The 20,986-nt window shown below is 41.0% G+C and overlaps 1 protein-coding gene across 1 annotated transcript in view; it reads left to right on the forward strand.

The window, feature by feature from the left end:
- Positions 1–20,986, forward strand: part of DNAH14 (dynein axonemal heavy chain 14) — a 206,086-nt gene that overhangs the window by 60,862 nt on the left and 124,238 nt on the right. The window contains 11 exon segments of the mRNA XM_063125389.1: positions 1,803–1,968; positions 3,780–4,057; positions 7,486–7,646; positions 9,046–9,209; positions 10,191–10,538; positions 10,891–11,232; positions 13,459–13,852; positions 14,695–14,885; positions 16,862–17,107; positions 17,850–17,971; positions 20,480–20,651. Of these exon segments, the coding sequence (XP_062981459.1) occupies positions 1,803–1,968; positions 3,780–4,057; positions 7,486–7,646; positions 9,046–9,209; positions 10,191–10,538; positions 10,891–11,232; positions 13,459–13,852; positions 14,695–14,885; positions 16,862–17,107; positions 17,850–17,971; positions 20,480–20,651 (2,584 nt within the window).

The following is a 20,986-nucleotide window of genomic DNA, read 5'->3' on the forward strand; positions in this document are numbered from 1 at the left end:
ACAGCAGTAGCTTTAGGATACTTTTGCACTATGCTAAAGAAAAACAAGGAATGAGTTTCTGCTTTTGTATTTGTTTATTCATTCTTTGCATCTTCTCAGTCTTTCTACATTGTCTGTTTGCATTTTTAGATATTATTGGCACTTCATTTGTTTGTGGCAGCCCTCTTGGGGCTAAGGATGACCATATGGAAAGGAGGATTGGGCTCCTGTATCTTTAACAGTTGCATAGAAAAAAGAATTTCAGCAGGTGTCATTTGTATGCATGTAGCACCTGGTGACATTCCCTCTTCATCACAACAATTCAAGCTACAGGAGCCCTGCCCTCATTTGTATCTGGTCACTCTGGTATAGTTCCTGCAACTTTAACTGTTGTGATGAAGAGGGCATTTCACCAGGTTCTGTATGCGTACAAATGACACCTGCTGAAATTTCCTTTTCTGTGCAACTGTTAAAGTTATAGGAGCCCTGTCCTCCTTTCCATATGGACACCCTAGCAATGGCTGAAAGGCCACCATTTTCCTGCATGTGCTCTTGTAGCAGGAAGTTATCACCTTCAAATGGTCACAATCTATTTCATCTTTGTTTGAGAGTTACCTGTAAACATTGTCTCACCTTTACCAGACAAATCAGACGGAACAGGGCCTCATGGCTTACTGGTCTCCTGTGGGAGAAGGCACTCCAAGCAGCAGACGCTAGTAAATGTTCTCAGTGTTACCCTTGCTCTGTTGAGCAGTACCATAATGGAGTGGGAGGTCATCACACGTTTGGGCTTTGGCAATTCTTCAATTTCTAGGGGAATGTGCAACAGCTCCTTTTGCGACAGGGCTGTCTGTGGTAGAATTGAGCTCAGTACTGCTTGACCTCACAGTCCTTCCAGCATCCTAATTGCACTTCTAACTCCTGGCTCCAAGCTGGTGGTAAAGTTTCTAGTCGGGGGATCTACACTACTGCTTTTAAAGCGCTTTGAAAACGTTTTGAAACCTGTATATGCAGTGTGTCCTGGGCCCCAACAGTTGTCAAAACTGTTATAAAGCGCTTTAAAGCAGTAGTGTAGATTCCCCCCCCCCCCCGGTGCTGGCTTTACTGGCCCTCGGTCAACAGGTTAGGCAGCCTGTGTGTGTGGCAAGATTGAAGGGAGTGTGTGTTACAGGTGAGGGACCCTGAATGGTTGCTGCCAGATGTTGCAGGCGGGGCTGTTTTCCCCTGCCAGCATTGTTTTCTTTTCCCTGTGCTGTCCCTGCCTTCAAGGCCAGAGGATGTCTAGGCACTTCCACACGTCGTTCTCAGGGCGCTTCCATCCGCCCCCAGTGCACCCCGAAAACGATCGTGTAACTTGCCTGGAAGAGACAAGGAAGAAGCGTCCTTGCCGCTGCCGCCGCCACCCAACTCCCTCCTCGCCGGCCGGCTCGGAGAGCTCGGCAGAAGAAGGTGGGGTGGAGACCGTCTTCCACTCTCCACCCCGCCTTCTTCCGCCGAGCTCTCCGTCCCAGCCGGCGAGGAGGGAGTTGGGTGGCGGCGGCAAGGACAGTTCTTCCTCGTCTCTTTTACAGGCAAGTTACACGATCGCTTTCGGGGTGCACTGGGGGCGGATGGAAGCGCCCTGAGAACGACGTGTGGAAGTGCCATAGTTGCAACTAAATTTGCGTTAGCTAACTCCAGATGTTATTGATAACAATAAGATTAGCCCAGGTATGCTGCCTTGAGCTCCTTCGAGAAAGCAGGATACAAGGATATTTTAAAAAAATATATATTGAAAATGTTTGCTTTTTTAAAAAATATAATATGATATTTTACATATGCAGATGTTATAAAAACACCATTGAAAGAGCTAATAGCATATTGACTACTGAAAATAGATGTCTATGGATACTTCAAAGCAATAATTTCCAGGACACTCAGGAATCATTGCACGGTTCAAAGGAACCTGAAACGCAACGTGAAATTGTTACTATCCATGATATAGACAAGGTAAATTGATTTCCAAAAGAAAGTCTCTTACAACGGATGATAATGCACAATTGTGTAAATTATGGCTGGGATTTAAAATAGTTCTATGTACTGTAATTATTTCTGGGCTTTTGATTTGAACAATTTCCACTCTATGTTATATAATTTAAATTAAATTTATTTAAAATAAGGAGCAATTCTATTGGATCCACCCTTGATACTTGTAAGCCTCCGAACCCAGAGGCTTATGAGTATCCACTGCAGAGTGGGAGGCATAGCGGAGGCAATCTTCACCTCCGTCATGGTTCTCACTCTGCAGTTTAGCTAGATGAGTTTTTCCACACGTTTAGCTTTTTCACTTGTCAGGAAGGGGGAGGGAAGGAGGCTGGGGAGGCCTGGGGATGCGGAATAAGCCTTCCCCCTCCCCTCCCTGCTCACTGGCACCCCACCCCCCTCCCTTCCCTCCCTCCAGTATCGCTAATGCAATTCTCACTGCACTGGTTGCAAGGGGCTGGGAGAGGGGCAGGGAGTGCAGTCTCCAACTTCTGATCCAGGAACCCAAACTATCCTATGGGCCTCCAGACTCTGTCTAGGGGACAGAGGATTGCTCTCTTAAATACTTGTGTTTGTTTGTTTATTTATTCATTTATTTCAATTAAGAACATAAGAAGTGCTCTGATGCTGGATCAGACCAAGGGTCCATCTAGTCCAGCACTCTGTTCACACAGTGGCCAACCAGCCATTGGCCAGGGACCAACAAGGCAGGACATGGTGCAACAGCACCCTCCCACCCATGTTCCTCAGCAATTGGTGCTCACAGGCTTACTGCCTCGAATACTGGAGATAGCACACAACCATCAGGGCTAGTAGCCATTTATTGCCTTTGCCTGCAGGAATTTATCCAACCCCCTTTTAAAGCCATCCAAATTGGTGGCCATCACTACATCTTGTGGTAATGAGTTCCATAATTTAACTATGCGCTGTGTAAAGAAGTATTTATTTAATTTCTATACAGCCCAATAGCTAAAGCTCTCTGGATGGTTCACAAAATATTTCCATGATGACTTACAATATAAATAAAACAACATTAAATAACTATTAACAATTAACAATAGTAATTAACTATTAATGTCGACTCAAAAGTAAGTCTTGTTGAGATAAACCAGACTTACTTGCAGGTAAATATGTGTAGAATTGCAGCTTAAAGGTGCATATGTTTTACAGACACATGTCCTTGTGTCTGCTGTTCAAAGAAAAAAAAGTCATTCTAAGCAATAACAAATATATTGTTTGGCATATTTATTTGATCTCAGACATTTTCTTTATTTTATCCTATGCCAATAGTATATTCTTCATTACATGTACAGAGCAAATATTAACATTTTGAAAGACCACTTACTTCCTATTTTGAATAGTTAACATACAGTAAAATTAAGATTTTCACATTGTACTTACTGAAACGCCCAGCACATAGGTCTCTTTTGAAAGGATATTATTATTATTATTATTTTAGAACATTCCTACAACATGGAATTGTTTTCTCAACACAGGAAAAATATTTTTGACTATATAACCAGGACATTCTACAAGGAGTATTGACTACGAAAATGAACATAGTTATGGAAGAAACTAACGCCATGATTTATTCTTTTATTTACCCTTCACTATGTTAATATTTTTTTTGCTAAATTATTGATTTTAGAATGAAACACTTCATTTTATTATAATTGTCTCCCACAATGTACAGTTGTTCTGCCGTTTGCATTTTAATGATGAAAAACTTCAAAAATGTCAATCATATTAGTTTTAATCATCCCTTCATACAAATTTAGATACTGGAAGAAGTGAAAATGCAACTGAAAGGAGAGGCAGAATATTCACCAATATTTGAAGTAAATGTATGTCTGAGAGTTCCTTACGAAAAGGACTATCGTAGAAAATATTACCAGGATGATGATGATTATATCCCTGGATCATCATTAGAATCTTTGAAAGAAACATTAGAACATGATGAAGATTTGAAACATTCATCACAACGTGACAGTGAAAAATATGAGGAACAATCAGAAAATACTGCTACACAAGAGTCAAATACATCCTGTAGTAAAAAAACAGGTATCATTTTGGATAAGATTAATAGACCTGTTTCGGAATGATCCTAGTAAGACTATACAAGTCCTGTTCCGTAGCTCAGGATCACATTTAATGCACTACGACTGTAGGATCTAACGAATGGGTCAGTGATGGGTTTGACCTCTGATGCTATCATGCTATTGGTGCCTGAATTTGTCTCATGAATAAATTGTTGAATGGGACATTATTCTGTTTTAAATTGGTTTGATCTTTAATTCCATGATTCATCCCATGGCGTGGCATTTCAGTGCGGCCCTATTACGAACAGTCCATGAGAAATACCACATACAGATAGATGTAAAGTGATGGAAGGAGACTTGTGGCTTTTACAACCTCTCCTCCGTAAGAATCCTCTTGAAAGAAGCAGGAAGCATATCCAAACCTATCTTTGTAAAAGTAGTATTTGCCTTTATCTCCATTGGTGGAGACATCCTGGGATATTATAGGACTGGAATTAATTTCAAAGGGTCCTTCAGTCAAATCCACATGCTTGAGAGCCTTAATCTACATAAAAGAATCCAATCAAATGGTTTCCAACCTTCATCTAACAGCTTCCAATGATAGAGACCCCACTCTTTCCCTCAACAATTTGCTGTTCAGAGGCAGAGTTTACTGTGAGAATACCACTTTTTAAAGTGACAAAATATTTAAAACTGAATAATATATTCTTGTGATCAGATATATAACTGCACAGTATAAGTTAAATAATAATCTATTGTAGTGCTGCACTACAGACTCTCTAATCTCTGAAGTACAATGGCAACTACTAGCCATTCTCTTTGGGGGGGAAATCATGGTCCTGAAGGAAGACCATGGGAAGGAAGACCAATCCCACCACATGGGATTGCTAGCCACCATCCTTAGTATTATTCATTCATTATGTATTTAGTGGCTTTGTTATTTAAAGCATTTTTACCTTGATCTTCAGCTGAAAAGGTTTCTGGTCAATAAAATAACAAGACACTCCCTGCCCTAAATGTGATGACACAAAAGGAAAATGGGATGAGAAAGGAGGAGGAAGGAAAGTAAATTCAGGCACCAATTTGTAAAGCAACCTTTGCCAACCTGGTTCCCCCACCCCAAATATCTACAACTCCCACCATTTCTCACCATTGACCATGCTAGCTGGGGCTGATTGGAGTTGAAGTCCAAAACATCTGGAGTGGTGCTTTTTAGTAGGGATGTGCTCCGTTTCTAATCGGACCGGCGAATTAGAAGCGGAGCGGTGTGCTTCGCCTCCCCTTAAGGCGGAGGCGAAGAGGATTGGGGGGCCGGCGGAGCGTGGCAAAGAGGATCGAGGTGAAGGCGGATCCTTCGCCTCGATCCGGAGCTCTGTTGGAAAGGTAAGTGGGGTTTACCGGGCCCTGCCGCTGTTGCTGTCGCCATGCGGCGACAGCGGCAGGGCCCGGTAACCCCCCCCTCCTCTCCCTTACCTGCCTCCGTCCGCCGTCCCTCGGCTTCTTCAATTGAGCCTGCGGTTCAACCAGGAAGTCTAGGCCGTACTTGCGGCCCAGACTTCGTGGCTGAACCGCGGGCTCAATTGAAGAAGCTGACGGACCGCGGATGGAGGCAGGTAAGGCCTCCCTCCCCCTTGGTCCCTTACTGGGCTCTGCCGCCGTCGCCGCACGGGCGGCGATGGCAGCAGGGCCCGGTAACCCCCCCACCCTCCTCTCCCGGCCTTACCTGGCACCACTCCCCTCCACTGCGGAGCTCCGATTCGGAGCCGGAGCTCCGTGGCGAAGAGGAGCGGAATATGGGCGGAGCGGCACAGAATGGAGCGGGCCGATGCGAAATTTTCGGATCGGCCCGCGGGGCGGAGCGGGGGGTCCGTGCACACCCCTTTTAGCAACCAGCTGAGATGGAAACAGTTGAGAGAGAAGGAGTCAAAAGGAGCTCATTTCCCAGCAGAGAGTGGCTCTGCTTCTCTTTCCTGATGCAATGGCTGCTGCTAGGTGACAGATCAGGAAGAGCTAAAAGCAGATGGTGCCTCAGCAGAGATGATGGAAGTAGCCCTGCTTCCCTTCTCTCTTTTTACTCTGAAGCCTTACCGCCACTTTCTATCATCATGGAATTCAACCACTACACCAAGACTCTAACCACTGTACCACACTGCCTCTCCAGTAAGAAGGGCTCAAGTGATAAGGTATCATTTATTGTGTTTTGAATTGTTTGTCTTTCAGGGCCTTCAGTAGATTTTCTTTAAATTTAAAAATAATGTTTGTTTATAGGAATCTGATAACCAACATTAGGAGAGAGAAATAAAATACAAAAGAAGATATGTTTTGTTAATTGCTTTTGCTTTTCTGTCTGTTCTAGAGAAAGAGTTGATGTCTGAATCCGATAATGTACCACTCATGTATAAGAGGTACATATAATCATAGAAACCTTGTTTTGCAGAATATATATTATATTATTAATTTTATTTCTACACCTCCCAATTGCCAAAGCTTTCTGTGGGGTTCACAAAAATTAAAACCACAAGGTACAACATAACGTATAAAATATGAAAGCTTGAAACCACAATATAAAATTACAACCAGAATAAAACCTAGCAGCAATGCAGGGATTTCAAATAGCAGTGCCACAACAGAAAAGACCTTCTGGTAGTCACCCACCTCACTTCCTTGGGCGAAGGATCACTGAAGGTGATCTTAGGGTCTGGGTAGGTACATATGGGAGGAGGCAATCCTTATAACAATGGGAAACGGCTAAATATTTATTTTAGTGGTTTCTAACATTTTATTTTTTGGAGATTAGATGTGTTAGTTGGCTGCAACAAAAATCACTGTGGCACTTTAAATGCTAACTGATTTAGGGAGCAATGCTAGGCAGAGTCCGGGGGGAGGGGGGAATAGGATTGCTCAGATTCCCAAGGCCGAGGTCGTCAACAGCGTTGCAACCATGGATTTGGGAATCAATTAATTATAGTTTGTTTAGAGGGGCCTCTGACCCTGTGTAACTTATGCTCACTGCTAGAGGCAGGAGCAGAATGGCTGTTGGATCTAGCAGATCCATGGCCTCTTCTCTCCCCACCCACAAACCACCTCCCATCCCTTCACCTCCTTCCTCTTCCCAGTGTCAGACCTCAGGAGAGGGAACAGCAGCTAGGAGGAGCTTAATGATATCCCCATTCAGATTTCCCCCTCTACGGTCATAGCTCTTTCTTTGGCCTTGGGAGGGGGGCATCTCCAGCATTCTGTGCCCCATTCAGATGCTGTCTCAGAGCCATAGGATTGCCCTCTAAGGGCACAATCTTATGCATGTTTAGACAGAAGAAGCCCTAAAACTCCCAGCATGCTGGTTGTCCTATGCTGTCTAAACATGCATAGGATTGTGCCCTTAGTTAACTTATTTTAATATTCAAGCTTTAGTCTTTAAGCTGCCACAGGCTCTTTGATTCTTTCCTGAAAATCTTCTTTCCTGAAAATCTTTGGTCAACAACAACAACAAAAATATTGTCTTTTGCAGTTCTCCAGAATTCTCAACAGATATTTATCTAACTCCTAATAGAAGAGAGTTTTCAATGCAGTTGCAAGGAATTGTGGATGGACTTGAAAACATTGTTGGTAAGCAACCTCTGTTCAGCCATGCACAATGCTAGATATTACCACATTTCTTCGATTCTAAGACACACTTTTTTCCCATATAAACATCTCTAAAAATGGGGTGCGTCTTAGAATCGCAGGTGCATTTATTATTTATTAGAATCAAAGCTTTTTTCTGTTGATGGTACTGAAATTAGTGTGCGTCTTACAAACGATGGCGTCTTAGAATCAAAGAAATACGGTACTTTTTAATTAATATGTGGTTAGCACTCGTGATGTACTAAATATAGCGATGCTGCTGCCACTGCTTACTAGGAGAACGAAGTCTGGTGCAAAAGACAATTAATTTGCTGTCTTTCTTAAGAGAGCAAATAAAGATATAATTCCTAGAAGTTATATCTATTGACATTTATAGTAAACATTAATTTCTGCATTAATGTAAAATATAAATCATAATATGAAATGTATCATGGTGTTAAAACATAATTTTTTACTTGAAATTAAGGACAAAACCAACAACCTGAATTCTGGAAAAGTAACCTTTCCCCACTGCAGTTAAATATACAGTAATTATACTGGTAAATTAGGACACAATTAGACATTGTGGGGACAGAACCCAAATTGTGTCTAGCTAAATATTGTAAATGGGAGTGGGTGGGATTTAAAGCACAGGATCTGTGGGAAGGAGGCAGCCTGGAACTGAGCCCTTTCCTGGCCCTTGCATATCCTCCCAAAACTAATGCTTTCCAAACTAGCTTTGTTATCAAGAAGTCAGTTAATGAACATTTATTTTCAAATGGTTCATAAAATCCCCATGTGCTCACTTGTGGAAATGCATGAGGCATCTGGCATGATTGAAGCCTGGTGGAAATTCTGTAGAGAGGCCAATTTTATGAAGTAATGGATGCACAAGGCTACCCCCATTTGCACAATCATGCCAAGCTTTTTTGAGGACATCTCAACAAAACCCACCTGGAGATGATGCTTCTCAGAATTGGTACCTTCACCTAATTCTTGAGGGCTCCAAGCCTACTAGTTGCCTCATATACTTTCCCTATCAGATGTGAATCAGGATTCAGTGAAATAAATGGAACTGATATCTCTGGCCTTAGCTAGACCTAAGGTTTATCCCGACATCGTCCCGGGGTCGTCCCCTGTGTGTCGTTTACATGAACAGGGATGACCCCTGGACGATCCTGGGATAAACCTTAGGTCTAGCTAAGGCTTTAGTTGTCACAAACTGCTTTGGATGCTTCCTGTTTCAAGAGTTGGGTGTTTTCCTGATTAAAAATATTTTAAAGATCCTACCTACTGGATGCCCAGTGTTAATTGTGCAGTTATATGAATTGTGGCCTTTATTTTACATTACTGCATAATGAGTTTCTGAGTTTGTAAATACTTCTGAATTATCTCTCATTAGATCAGGTTATTCCTTTTTCTCGAGATGCTCAGCTATCGATCTTCATCGATCAATCTTTACATAACATAATGCAGCCATGCATTGATCCTGAACCAGAACAGTATTTCGCAAAATGGCCAAACTGTGATCTCATCCTAGGAACAGATCCAGATTACCAAAGCAAAGTATGTTTTGAAAGTTACGCTACGTAAGATTAACATTTGGATGCCAAAAATATATATTTTTCAGAGAAAGGTTTTGCCAGCCATGATCTTGACACTGCAGAATATAAAGAATAAGTTTTAAATTGGTCCATTTTCATTGGCTGTATTCTATCATTTTAAAGGCAATAATGAAGTAAAATGGAAAAGGGGGTATATATTTGGCTATATATTAGCCAAAAGATATAGGAATGCAGAAGCCACAGACTTTTTATATATCCTCTAAAAATGTGCACATAGACACAACACCCCTACTTTTGTTCCCCCTTTTGCTATCAATGTGAGCCAGTGTGGTGTAGTGGCTGGAGTGATGGACTGGGTTCTAGTTCCCACTCGGCCATGGAAGCTCACTGGGTGACTTTGGGCCAGTCACAGACTCTTAGCCTAACCCACCTCACAGGGTTGTCGTATTGAGGATAAAATGGAGAGGAGGAGGAGGATTATGTATGCTGCCTTGGGTTCCTTGGAGGAAAAAAAGTGGAATATAAATGTAATAAAGAATAAATAAATAATTTCTATGTGGTTGGGGCAGGTGCATATTGAAATACATGGATTTGCCACCGTTGCATCTAGTTTGCCAATGGCCTGATGGGGATTCTACAGGACCAGGATTGAGTAGTCTCTGATAGTTCATTCTGGTGTTACCTACATGGTGTGTCTTGCATTTCTGAAGAGGTGACCAAGTGCAGAGAACTGGCTCCTGTGCCTTCAGTCATGACGAGGGAATTTTGCTTGACTGCAGGACTGAAAAAAAGCTGCACCTACTGAATATCCCATTTCCTCTAGTCTTCTCCTTAGCTTACTTTTCAAAGGAAGCAATCTGAGTTCTTTCCATAATTACATTTGAGGCTGAAACCATTATAGATAAGATTAATGTGCCCCTGACTTTTAAAATTTTAATTTATATGTTTAAGTTTATAATTTGTTGCCATTTTAACTCTGTAGATTCTGACCCTTCTGGCTCTTCAGAGTTGTTCACTGGGCCGAGTAGAGAGTTACAGCAGGAACTTTATGGAATATTGTAGCATGGTCGATAAAGCAAAGAATACAACTGACAAGATATCAGCACTAAAAAGAGAGATGTCGACGCATGAGTTCAGAAATATTCTGGAAAACTATACAGCTGATATAATGGAGATTGTATGTATGATTACTCAAAGGCGCATCTCCATGTTTAAAGTCAAAAGTTTCAACTATCAGACAGACTGCCTGCCCTATTTTGAGGCTTTGCTTAATATAATTCATGTATGTTTTTATTCAGCTATTGATGCAAAGAATCAACATCTTGTAGAAGTAAGTGCATCAGTTTATTTATTTATTTATGAAATTTATATCTTGTCTTTCCAATACAAATAGTGTTCAAGGCAGCAGTTTTTTTCATTACACAAAGGTTTAGGGTAAAGAGTATTATATGGAAAAATTTATTATTGGTAATACTGGGAAACAAAACTCTGCTTAATGGCTCTGTTTTAACAAAATACTGCTTAATGGCAGTATTATTTATTTATTTATTTATTTATTTATTTATTTATTGCATTTCTATATCGCCCAAAAGCCAAAGCTCTCTGCCTCAGTTTCTGGGGAATAATTGTATATGTGTGGATATGTAGTAGAAAATATTTTATTAATGTTTCATTGCATTCAGGTTACCAGGACAGCAGTCGCAAAGTTGAGCAAAGAACTAGTAACAGTGGATGGATTCATTGAGCATTTGCTATATCTCAGTAAAATTTCCTCACAGCTACCCAAAATAAAAAATCAGTTTGAAAGTCTCTCTCAGCTCTACTTCATTGCAAAAGACTATGACATCTTCCTTCCACTTCAGCAACTTGCTCTCTATCAGACTGTTGTGCGTACACTTCAGAATCTTCAATCGACTGTCCTTATTTGTGAAAAAACAAAGGATGACTATATTATCAAATTCAATGAAGGCTTGGGAGAATATGTTGACAACCTGCAGGCTGAAATGAGGGAATACAAAAACAAAGTAAGTTATCAGGAAGTTTCTATCTTTTAGCTTGCTTAGTGGTGGCAGAAAAGTGAGACCAAAGCTGAGGTACATTAAATTTCCCTATTAAGCTTTAACTGTAGATTTGCTTCAGTTTTCAGTGGTGGGTGTAGGTAAAGGAAGAGACCCCCCCTTTTTTGCAGACTAATTAATTTAGATTGCCAAAATTGTCTGGTACAAAATATTTTAAATTACACAGAGGCATAATGGGAAAGAAAGACCATGAAAATTTCCCCTTAGATATTAGAACCCGCCTCTAAACAAGAATAAGACGGAAACTTTCTGATGTACAACTGGTTAAGCAAAGTAGGGATTTGTACAGACTAGAAATGTTGATGAAGTTATCCTGAACCAGGCTTGGAAAGAAATTTCAGGGACTCATTAAACCTCATGTCAAGACCCTAACTTCTTTCTAGCTCAGGTTTTGATCCATGATAGAGGAGGATTCTTGGTTCCTCTTCCTCCCCACATATCTATGCTGCCTGTCCCTGTCTCTTAAAGCTGTCCCCACAACCCAAGCACACCCTATCTGCTTCCTGACCGTAACTCAGACCTTTGCTAGACCAGCGGTTATCCCAGGCTGATACCCGGGATCTCCCCTGTGTGTCCAGATGATGCACAGGGGATCCCGGGCTCAGGGAGGGATCATCCCTCCTTGGCCCCGGGATAAAGCCCTACACTTTCAGCCCACTTTTTCCCATGGTCTTGGGCTGAGCCCGAGACCGCGAGCGTGTGGCTGTTTCCACAGCTTTCCCCTGCTCCGTGCGATTACCTGCATGGACCCGGGAGCTACGCCCATCGGGGCTAGGGTGGGGGGAGTGGGGAAATGAAGTTAATTTTTTTAAAAAAACCCTTACCTTTGAGCATGAGCGTTCGTGCGCTCCATTCCTTTAAAAAAAATGGTGGGCGCGACGCCTCTCCTCTGGAGGTCACCGCACCTGACGTGTAAACGAGGGCGACATCCCGCAATACTCACATCGCGGGATCTCCCCTCCTCCGTTGCGGACTTACTGGTAGGTCTAGCTAAGGCCTATTACTCAGTTCAAGCCAGAACAAGGGCAAAGGTGTGTGAGGAAGAGAACTGAATGAGATTTTCATCCTGTCTTCTTACTCTCTGTTTCCCAATGACACTTGCTAACAATGTGGTGAGGCAAAGAGTCTATGGCAATTTTAGTTTTCCCAAAGTCCCCTGTGTCCTGTGCAACACTGTTTGGAAATGCAACAGCATGGCAGAGATCTTCAATCCTCTCCCTGTGTGCTTTTGCCACTGCTGCCACCACGAAGGGAAGGTAGGAGGAATGTGTTTGGGGGATAGTGAGGGATAGCACAGCGGTAGGAGGTTGGTTGGCAACATCTTTCCAAGCCCTTGGATTAATTTGGATTGCTTTCAGGTTTCCTCAATTTTGCTCTCCTGGGAAACCTACCAAAATTATGACCCAATCCAAGCAAATAGTGGAAAAAGAGGAAAAAAGCACCACGAAAAGGTTATGAGAAAAAGATGTCAAAAGAGGTTTCTTTATTTTTCTTATCCGAAATATAAAAAATGTTCAAAAGAAATTTAAAGCAAACTTGTACAACGCTTACTTTTTTAAAAAAATTGAACATTTTTTATATTTCAGATAAGAAAAATAAAGGAACCTCTTTTGACATTTCATAGCACCAGAGCTAGTCGCCTCTTTTTCTCATAGCCAATCCAAGAAAAGCCAGAGGCTGATCACTCACCTCTAGAACTTTTCTACACAAGGTATTTATTGTGCACACATCATTCCCTACTCATGGTTATTTACGAGTTCTTTAGATTACATAGTGACCCTTCAATTTCACTTTTGCGTGTAACCGGCACTTTAGATGAGGTTTTTTTTAGAGCAGGAAAGATGTATGAAAAACCGGGGGGGGGGGGAGGGGGGGAGAGAAACACATTTTCATTTATGTATTTGTGCCGTTATGCTATACCACAGTGCCCTCTAGAGGTCATGTAGTAGAAGAGCAGGAAAGGAAATGCTTTTCATGTTGTACTGAGATCTTTTTTCTGCAACAAAACCAAAAGTAGATTCAGTGCATTAACATCCTTGTAGCATGCAACAACCCTCTCACCAATTTAACCCATGCATATATAACACCATATGTCTATGCGGAGACAGTTGTGTTTGTGACAGAAATCAAGTCCTTTGGTGATTGTGATGATTATTTATTTTGGTTGTTTAGGTAAGAAACCCTGTCCTCCTCCTCAGTGAAACATTGCCTAAGACAGCTAAAGAGATGATCGAAAGCCTCATTGAAGAAGCGGCAGTTATTAATGAGAAAATAATGACATATGCAAATTACCAGGCTGTTTTTGATAATTCTATTAGTGACATGAAATCGCTGTCACTGGAAAAGTTGTCACATAGAGGTCAAGCAGGGGATTCTCAGCGAGTGAACGCTGAGCTCTCTGAAATTGAAAGTGAACTTGCTTTGCGTAAATTATTGTGGGATTCACAGGAAGAGTGGGGCAAGCTTTTCTTTAAGTGGAAACACACAATTTTTTGGAATCTTGATGTGGATTTAATTCAGAGAGATGTTAACAGATTCATGCAGATCGTACATATTCTAGAAAAAGGTAAAATGTACTTGATAATTGCAATAAGTATGAATGAATTGAAAGAAAAAACTTTTTCATTAGAGATTAAAAATTTTTGTTTTGGAAATGGAATAATAAATATTTGGTTTTAGTTCAGCTATGAAGATTTATCAAGAGAAAGTCCCATTTTTAAATGCAAGATTATTTTAACCTCAGTGGGCAGAATCCAACAGGATACTTATACTCCTGCTGTTTCCTTTTTGCCCTGGTGATTCCCTTCCACAAGCAGTGAGTCCTGCCAATTCTGTGGCTCAAGTGGAACCCAATGCAAGGGAAGAGTTAGCACTTCCTAGGGGAAACCGTGGAATGAGCAGAAAAAGCTCCACCAACCTACCTCCTTTCAGAAACGACTGTTTCCACTCATTTCAGGTTGCCCTGGAAGCGCTAAACTGCCATTGTGCAAGTGTTGAGGGGGGCGCTAGTGCAATGGAATTGGCGGGGTGGAAGAGAATCAGTGGAGAAGGAAATCCTCCATTGGATTCCACCCAGAAAGATAATAGCAAACCGGTATTGTGAAAAAAGAATGCAAGTATAAAATACTTAAGAATGTAAGTAAGGACAATAAAATAGCTTTCATACAAAACCAGTGATACCTTGGATCCAGACTTAATTAGGGTAAACCCATTGAAATGGGTGGAAGTAAACTTTGATTTCAATAGGTCTACCCTTATTATAACTAAATTTGGATCTAACCTTATGTAAAGGCAGACCAAAAAAAAAATCTCACAAAAGGAAGGAGTATTTTTATTTTAAGATGTGTTTGAAACAAATCAATTATGGGAAGTGTTTTGACTTGACCATAATGTTTTCATCTTTTGAAGGCTTGCCAGAAAACACAATTTTACCAGCTCTGAAGAACTCATTAATGGATTTTAAGGGATTCTTGCCTATTATTATATCTTTAAGGAATCCCTGTCTTCAGTCAAGGCACTGGGAAACAATACAGAATATTGTTGGAGAGTCTGTTTCTTGGGATAAAAGACTTACCCTGGATAAGATTCTGGAAATTGATGTAATTACTTAATTTATAATTAAGAAGCACTACTTTTAAAACTATTTTGCTGTAAAAATGTTTTGTTTTGTTTTTGCCATTTATGTTTTTTAGTCTGTGTTGGGCATTTCATCAAGTTTTACAGTTTAACATACTTCCGTTGTGTTTTATCAATTTTATTTTAATTAGACTTGCTACTGAACTCTAGTATATCTTGATTATTTGCCCATATTTGATGGAGTCCATTCATCTGGTACCATTTTGAACATATAGTTCGGATAACTGGATGTTCCAAATGAAGTCAGAAAGGTCTCTAAGAGTGCAATCCTATTCAGGCTTAATTCAGTAAATAGACATTTCTTCATACCTGAAGGGTGTGTGAATGCAAGGAGCTGTCCTCTAATCTTAATTAGCCTAATAAAGCAAGGCAGTTGCCTATCAACTAAACAGACAGTTTCCCACAGTGCCCAATAAGCTTTTACCGAATCCTTCCTTCAGGGAGGGTCTTCAAGTTATAATCTTTGTCGAGTAGCTAACCTAGAAGACCACCTCCTACCTCCTCTCAACTCCACCTGCTTGACCCTGCAGTGGACTCAGTGATCTGTCAATTCCAATGTTCCCTCCCCCTCCAAGAAAGACTGATTTATCCTGGTTTATCCCAGGATTGCCCTGGGGTCAAACCTGTTCATCTAAGTGCCACACAGGGCATCCAGCGCTCAGGCAGGGCTGAACCCAGGATGATCCTGGGATAAACCTTAGGTCTAGCTATGGCCTGACTTCCCAGAGGTGGAGAGGATGATCTCTGAGCCTGAGCCTCTTGTCCAATAAGCTCCTGGGAAGATTCCTCCTTGAGTCCAAGAGAATCTTGAAAAATTTCCTACCCCGCTTCCTGTCTTGGCTGGTCGTCTTCTCCTTCTCCTTCTTCTCCATCTCCTTCTCCTTCTCCTTCTCCTTCTCCTTCTTTTCCTCCTCCTCCTCCTCCTCCTCCTCCTCCTGACACCAGCATTTCCCAACCAGCGCCCTAAGACTTCTAAGGTCCTTCACATGGCCATTGTTACAAACAGATATGAATTGAAGCCCTGCTGATTTATTGTCCTTTGACCAGTGGACACTTGTTAGGCTTTTTATGTAAAACTCAGAACTTTATACTGCCTATGAGAATGTTTTAAATAATTGTCAGTAGCATTGTTTTCACTTAGTGCACATGCTTAGTGTGATTCCATCATTTATTTATTTATTTATTTATTTTATATCCCATCTTTTTTCCTCCAAGGAACCCAAGGTGGCATACATAATCCTCCTCCTCTCCATTTTATCCTCACCTGTGAGATAGGTTGGGCTGAGAGTCTGTGACTGGACCAAAGTCACCCAGTGGGTTTCCATGGCCGAGTGGGGACTAGAACTCATATCCCCCAGCTCCCAGTCCAACACCTTAGCCACTGCACCACACTGGCTCTCATTTGAACGTTAGTGGTGTGGCATGGGATACAACCATGGAAACGCAGCAACGAAACTACTTTTACATGTTAACTGGTGAAGAGTAGTTCCCTGTGCCTCTGTGGTTGCTTCCACGTTGTTCCTGATCATGTATATTCTGCTGCCTACTTTCATTATTGCATAATAACATACCAAATAGGTAGAAGAATACATATTATCATGAGCAACCATGGAGGTGGAAGCAACTGAACCACTAACGGTAACATGGAAAGGTGTTGGAGCTTATGGATAACATCCAGGGTATGTACAAAGCCCTGTCACAAGATATAAACACTCCCCAAGGCTTGTTGGAGATTATGTCTGCTGACTAGGCAATGTGTGTGATTTTTCCGTCATGTATTTGTACATTCTCTTTGAGGTGTGAATGTGCATTATGATTGGTTGAACCTTCAGTTCACATTACCTCTAACATATAACTTGGCCACTTATGAATAAAACAGATTGTATCTTTTTTTGTCTCATAGCATACATTATTAATGAGTCTTTTTTTTAACCTGTAGATTTTTCAATGCAAAAAACAAATAAATGAAGTATCTCTAACAGCTACCAATGAAACAACTCTTGAAGTAATGCTGAAAAAGACCATTGCCCTTTGGCGTAAAGCTAATTTTCGTTTATCTCCATATCACACTGAAACATCAGCTACTTTCATTATTTCATCTGCTGAAGACATAGTTGCTCTGTTAGAAGATTCTCAAGTGACAATTTCAACAATTAAAGGTTCTTGTTTTGTTGGACCAATTAAGGTAAACCATCCTTGGGATGTGTTTTTGTTATTGTTACTGGTACTACAACTGTTACTATATTTATAAACAGGCTTTTTTCTTGCAGAAGCCCAAGGTAGCTTACGTGGCCCTTCTCTTCCCCATTTTCTCCTCACATCAGCCCAGTGAAGTAGGTTAAGCTGATATTCAGAGACTGGCCTGAAGTCCCCCAGTGAGCTTCATGGCTAAACTGGGGACTAGGACTTGGATTTCCCAAGGCCTATTTTATCACTCTAACCACAACATCACACTGGCTGCCTTGCGGATAGTTTGAATATTCAGGTGCTCAATCATACATGGTTACTTCTCATTTTAGAAAGCCAAAAAAGCCTAGAAAAAACAGACTTTTTAAACAGCAGTGTTCAAACTTTTAACAGGACCTGTTTTTAACATATAACACATTTTACATTTTTCTTACCTACACCATATCTGCTTTTTACCTACACTATATCTGTGTATCTAGTGTTCTTTCTCTCTTGCTCGTTTTCTCTTTCTTTCCAAAAGATGGTTGTGTAGCTGCTGGTGTGTCCCACTTTATATATGAATGTGAATTAGTTTTGGTCAAAGCCCACCAGTTCAAGACCAGTGCTTTAAACTGTTCACATTTATTCCACAATCTACTCTGAATGCACAAAAATGAGATTTATTCACTAAGTCAAATGTATCAAAGAGGAGAATTAGCTAGCATTGCCTCAGTTTATGATTATTTTGTTTTGTGTGACAGAGTCTTGTGGATGCTTGGGATCATAAGTTAAACCTCTTTTTTTGTACTCTGGAGGAATGGTTGACTTGTCAAAGGAATTGGATTTACCTTGAGCCAATCTTTTGTGCACCAGAAATAAAAAGGTAGGCATAGGTGCAGCATTATGACTTCATTTATCACTTAGTAATTAAGCCAAAACATTGGCTATATCCTCTAGTGTATCTGGCTCTGGATTAGAAAGACGTAGGGCTCATCTACACCAAGCAGGATATTCCACTATGAAAATGGTATGAAAACGGTAAATAAAAGGCAGGAGCTACACTACTGCTTTATAGTGGTATTGAAGTGCACTGACAACTGTTGGGACCCCTGACACATACCATATACTGCTTTCATACCACTTTCATAGTGTTATATCCTGCTTTGTGTAGATGTGTCATGGGCTCCAACAGTTGTCAGTGCACTTCATTACCAGTATAAAGCAGTAGTGTAGATCCTGCAGAGCACTTCAATATCACCATAAAGCAGTAGTGTGGCTCCTGCCTATTATATAGTGGAATATCCTGCTTGGTGTAGATGAGCCCATACATGATGTGAATCTGCACTGTTTTTAAGTGAGGTTCTTTTAATATGTATTTTATTATATAGTCATCATATAATATCATCATTAACATACAAGAATAATATCTCAGTATTTAAACATTGCAGTTTACTGACTAGTTTTGTCATTTAGAGAGCATAAACTGCAGTTTTGACACTGCTAACAAAATTACAACCCCTGAATAAATAGTTTTCTAAACACCCAAAGCTTGGAGCATCAGGAGTAAAGGAGGACAGACAAAGAGAACAACAATTCCTATTTGTTAAAATTAATTTTCTGCTGTTGTACTAGATATTGTAAAAGATTGTGATCACCCTGTGATCTACCGTCTACCTACCCCTCAATAGAGATTTAACAAAAGCAGTGTTCAGTGAAATTTGACAGATATATGTCTTAGACTCAGCTGACCATTTCAACAATATGAAGAACTTCACATTTAAAATACAGGGATAAGCCAGCCAAAATTAAACAGTTGTAGGTCCCATAGATTTCAAGTAGGAAAAATGGTCAGAATTTACCTGTAGTAGTCAGAGAGTAAAAATTTAGATAGAACAGAGATAAGGGGAGTGGGGGTGGGTGGTGGTTAAGGCTAGGGAGAACCTTTAAAAAGACTCAGACCTGAAGACAGATATCTGTTTTGTGGTTGCTACGTAAAAGCATGTGGAAAAAATGCATTTCAGTAATTGTGGTTTTAGAAAGGAGGAACCACACCATGCTTTTATAACCTCTAAAATTTTCTGTAATGCACTTACGTGCTGCAACTAGTGCAAAATGCTGATGCAATGTTTGCTTCTTGGTGGATATCAGGAGATGGGAATACATTTGGCTGATTTTACACTATAAATCCACTGCCTTCCAGTTTGCTTTCAGGCTGAATTCACGTTACTGGCGCTGCTTATTTTTTAAAGCCCTTTGGGATAGTTTTTTCCTCTAAATCAGTGAGTCAGGCTCTGCAACTAGTGACTTCATCAAGGGAATCCAGAACATCAGTGGCAAGGAACTTTGCCACTGTTGATCATAGTCTCTGGAATATTCTCCCAGGCCTTCGCTAGACGGGGTGATCCCCGTGATCGTCCCTGTGCATCCACATGACGCACAGGGGATCCCGGGATCAGGGAGGGATCATCCCTCCCTTGCCCCGGGAACTCGCCCTACACTTTTGGCCCACTTTTTACACGGCCTCAGGCTGAGCCTGAGACTGCAAAATGTGTGTGCGGGCATTGCGGTTTGTTCTGGCTCCTTGCGAGGAGCCGGGACCTGCACATTGGGCACAGAGCTCCTCAGGAGCTCTGCGCCCATCGGGGTGGGGTGGGGGGAGTGGGGAATTTTTTTTAAAAAAAAAACCTTACCTTTTGCGCACGAGCGCTCACGCATCTTCTTTTTTTAAAAAAAAAGGTGGGCGCGATGCCTCTCCCTCTGAGGTCGTTGCGCACCATGTGTAAACAGAGGGGAGATCTCGCGGTAAAAATATTGCGAGATCTTCACCCCTCCGTCCCACTAGACCGGTAGGTATAGCTAAGGCCCTAGAGGAGGCTCGGAACTGCTTCTCTCTAATGATTATCCTGAAACTATGGGGTATTTTTGATTTTGTTTTTACTATTCTGGAGGGCACTTGGCTTTTTAGATCTGGTGGGTTGTTGTTTGATTTTATTTGTTTGTCTCAATCTTTTAGATTGTAAGCCTGTGGGCAGGGACTGTCAAGAAATAGTTTTGTAAGCCGCCGTGAGAGCCTTTTTTGGCTGAATGGCGGCATAAAAATCCTTAAATAAATAAAATAAATAAATAATTTTTATTATTGTTAATTGCTGTATTAGATGTGATAATTAAATGTTGTTATTTTAGTGGTGATTTTTCTTTGTGAACCACCTTGAGCTACAGAAGGGCAGCATATAATGAGTAAATAAAAGCTTTGTTATTTTGCCTAAGTTGTGTAGCCCTGCAAAAGTTATATTAATGCAGATGGGAAAGATTTAAAGAGAAGTTTGTTAAGCCTAAAATTGGCGAATAGGATACATTTTTTCCCTAAGAATATTTTATGGTTTAAAAACAGGCAGCTTCCTGAAGAAGCAAATAATTTCACTCACGTTGATAACAAATGGAAAGAGTTAATGAAACATACAGAAGAGAATCCAAATGCTCTTAAGGCCACTACAACTGCAGGGGTTTTTGAAATGCTTCAGAGCAACAATGCGTACCTGGAAAAGATACAGAAGGCTCTTGAGGTAAATCATACTATGTTCTTTGATTGCAGTGTGGAGCTCCCAAAAGTGATCAAGTTATTGGGCAAGTCCAGATGTCACTTTAATCCATGATGGATTAATAAAATATGGATAGTAATTTGTTTTTTTAAAATAGTCCATGATGCCCCGCCACATGAATGGGCTAATAAGCTGCTGTGCATAACTTATTAAGCTACTGTGTGTGATTTGAATCATGCCCCAACCCCTGTCCTGCTGCAGTACTCCTGACTGAGCGCATTGGTATCCCATCTTCCCTTGCAGTGTTTAAGCCCATTTAAGCTTCCTACTCTATAGACAATACCAGGTTTAAGACGTTC

Source organism: Elgaria multicarinata, chromosome 4 (assembly GCF_023053635.1).
Source record: "Elgaria multicarinata webbii isolate HBS135686 ecotype San Diego chromosome 4, rElgMul1.1.pri, whole genome shotgun sequence".
In the NCBI taxonomy this organism is placed as follows: Eukaryota; Metazoa; Chordata; class Lepidosauria; order Squamata; family Anguidae; genus Elgaria; species Elgaria multicarinata.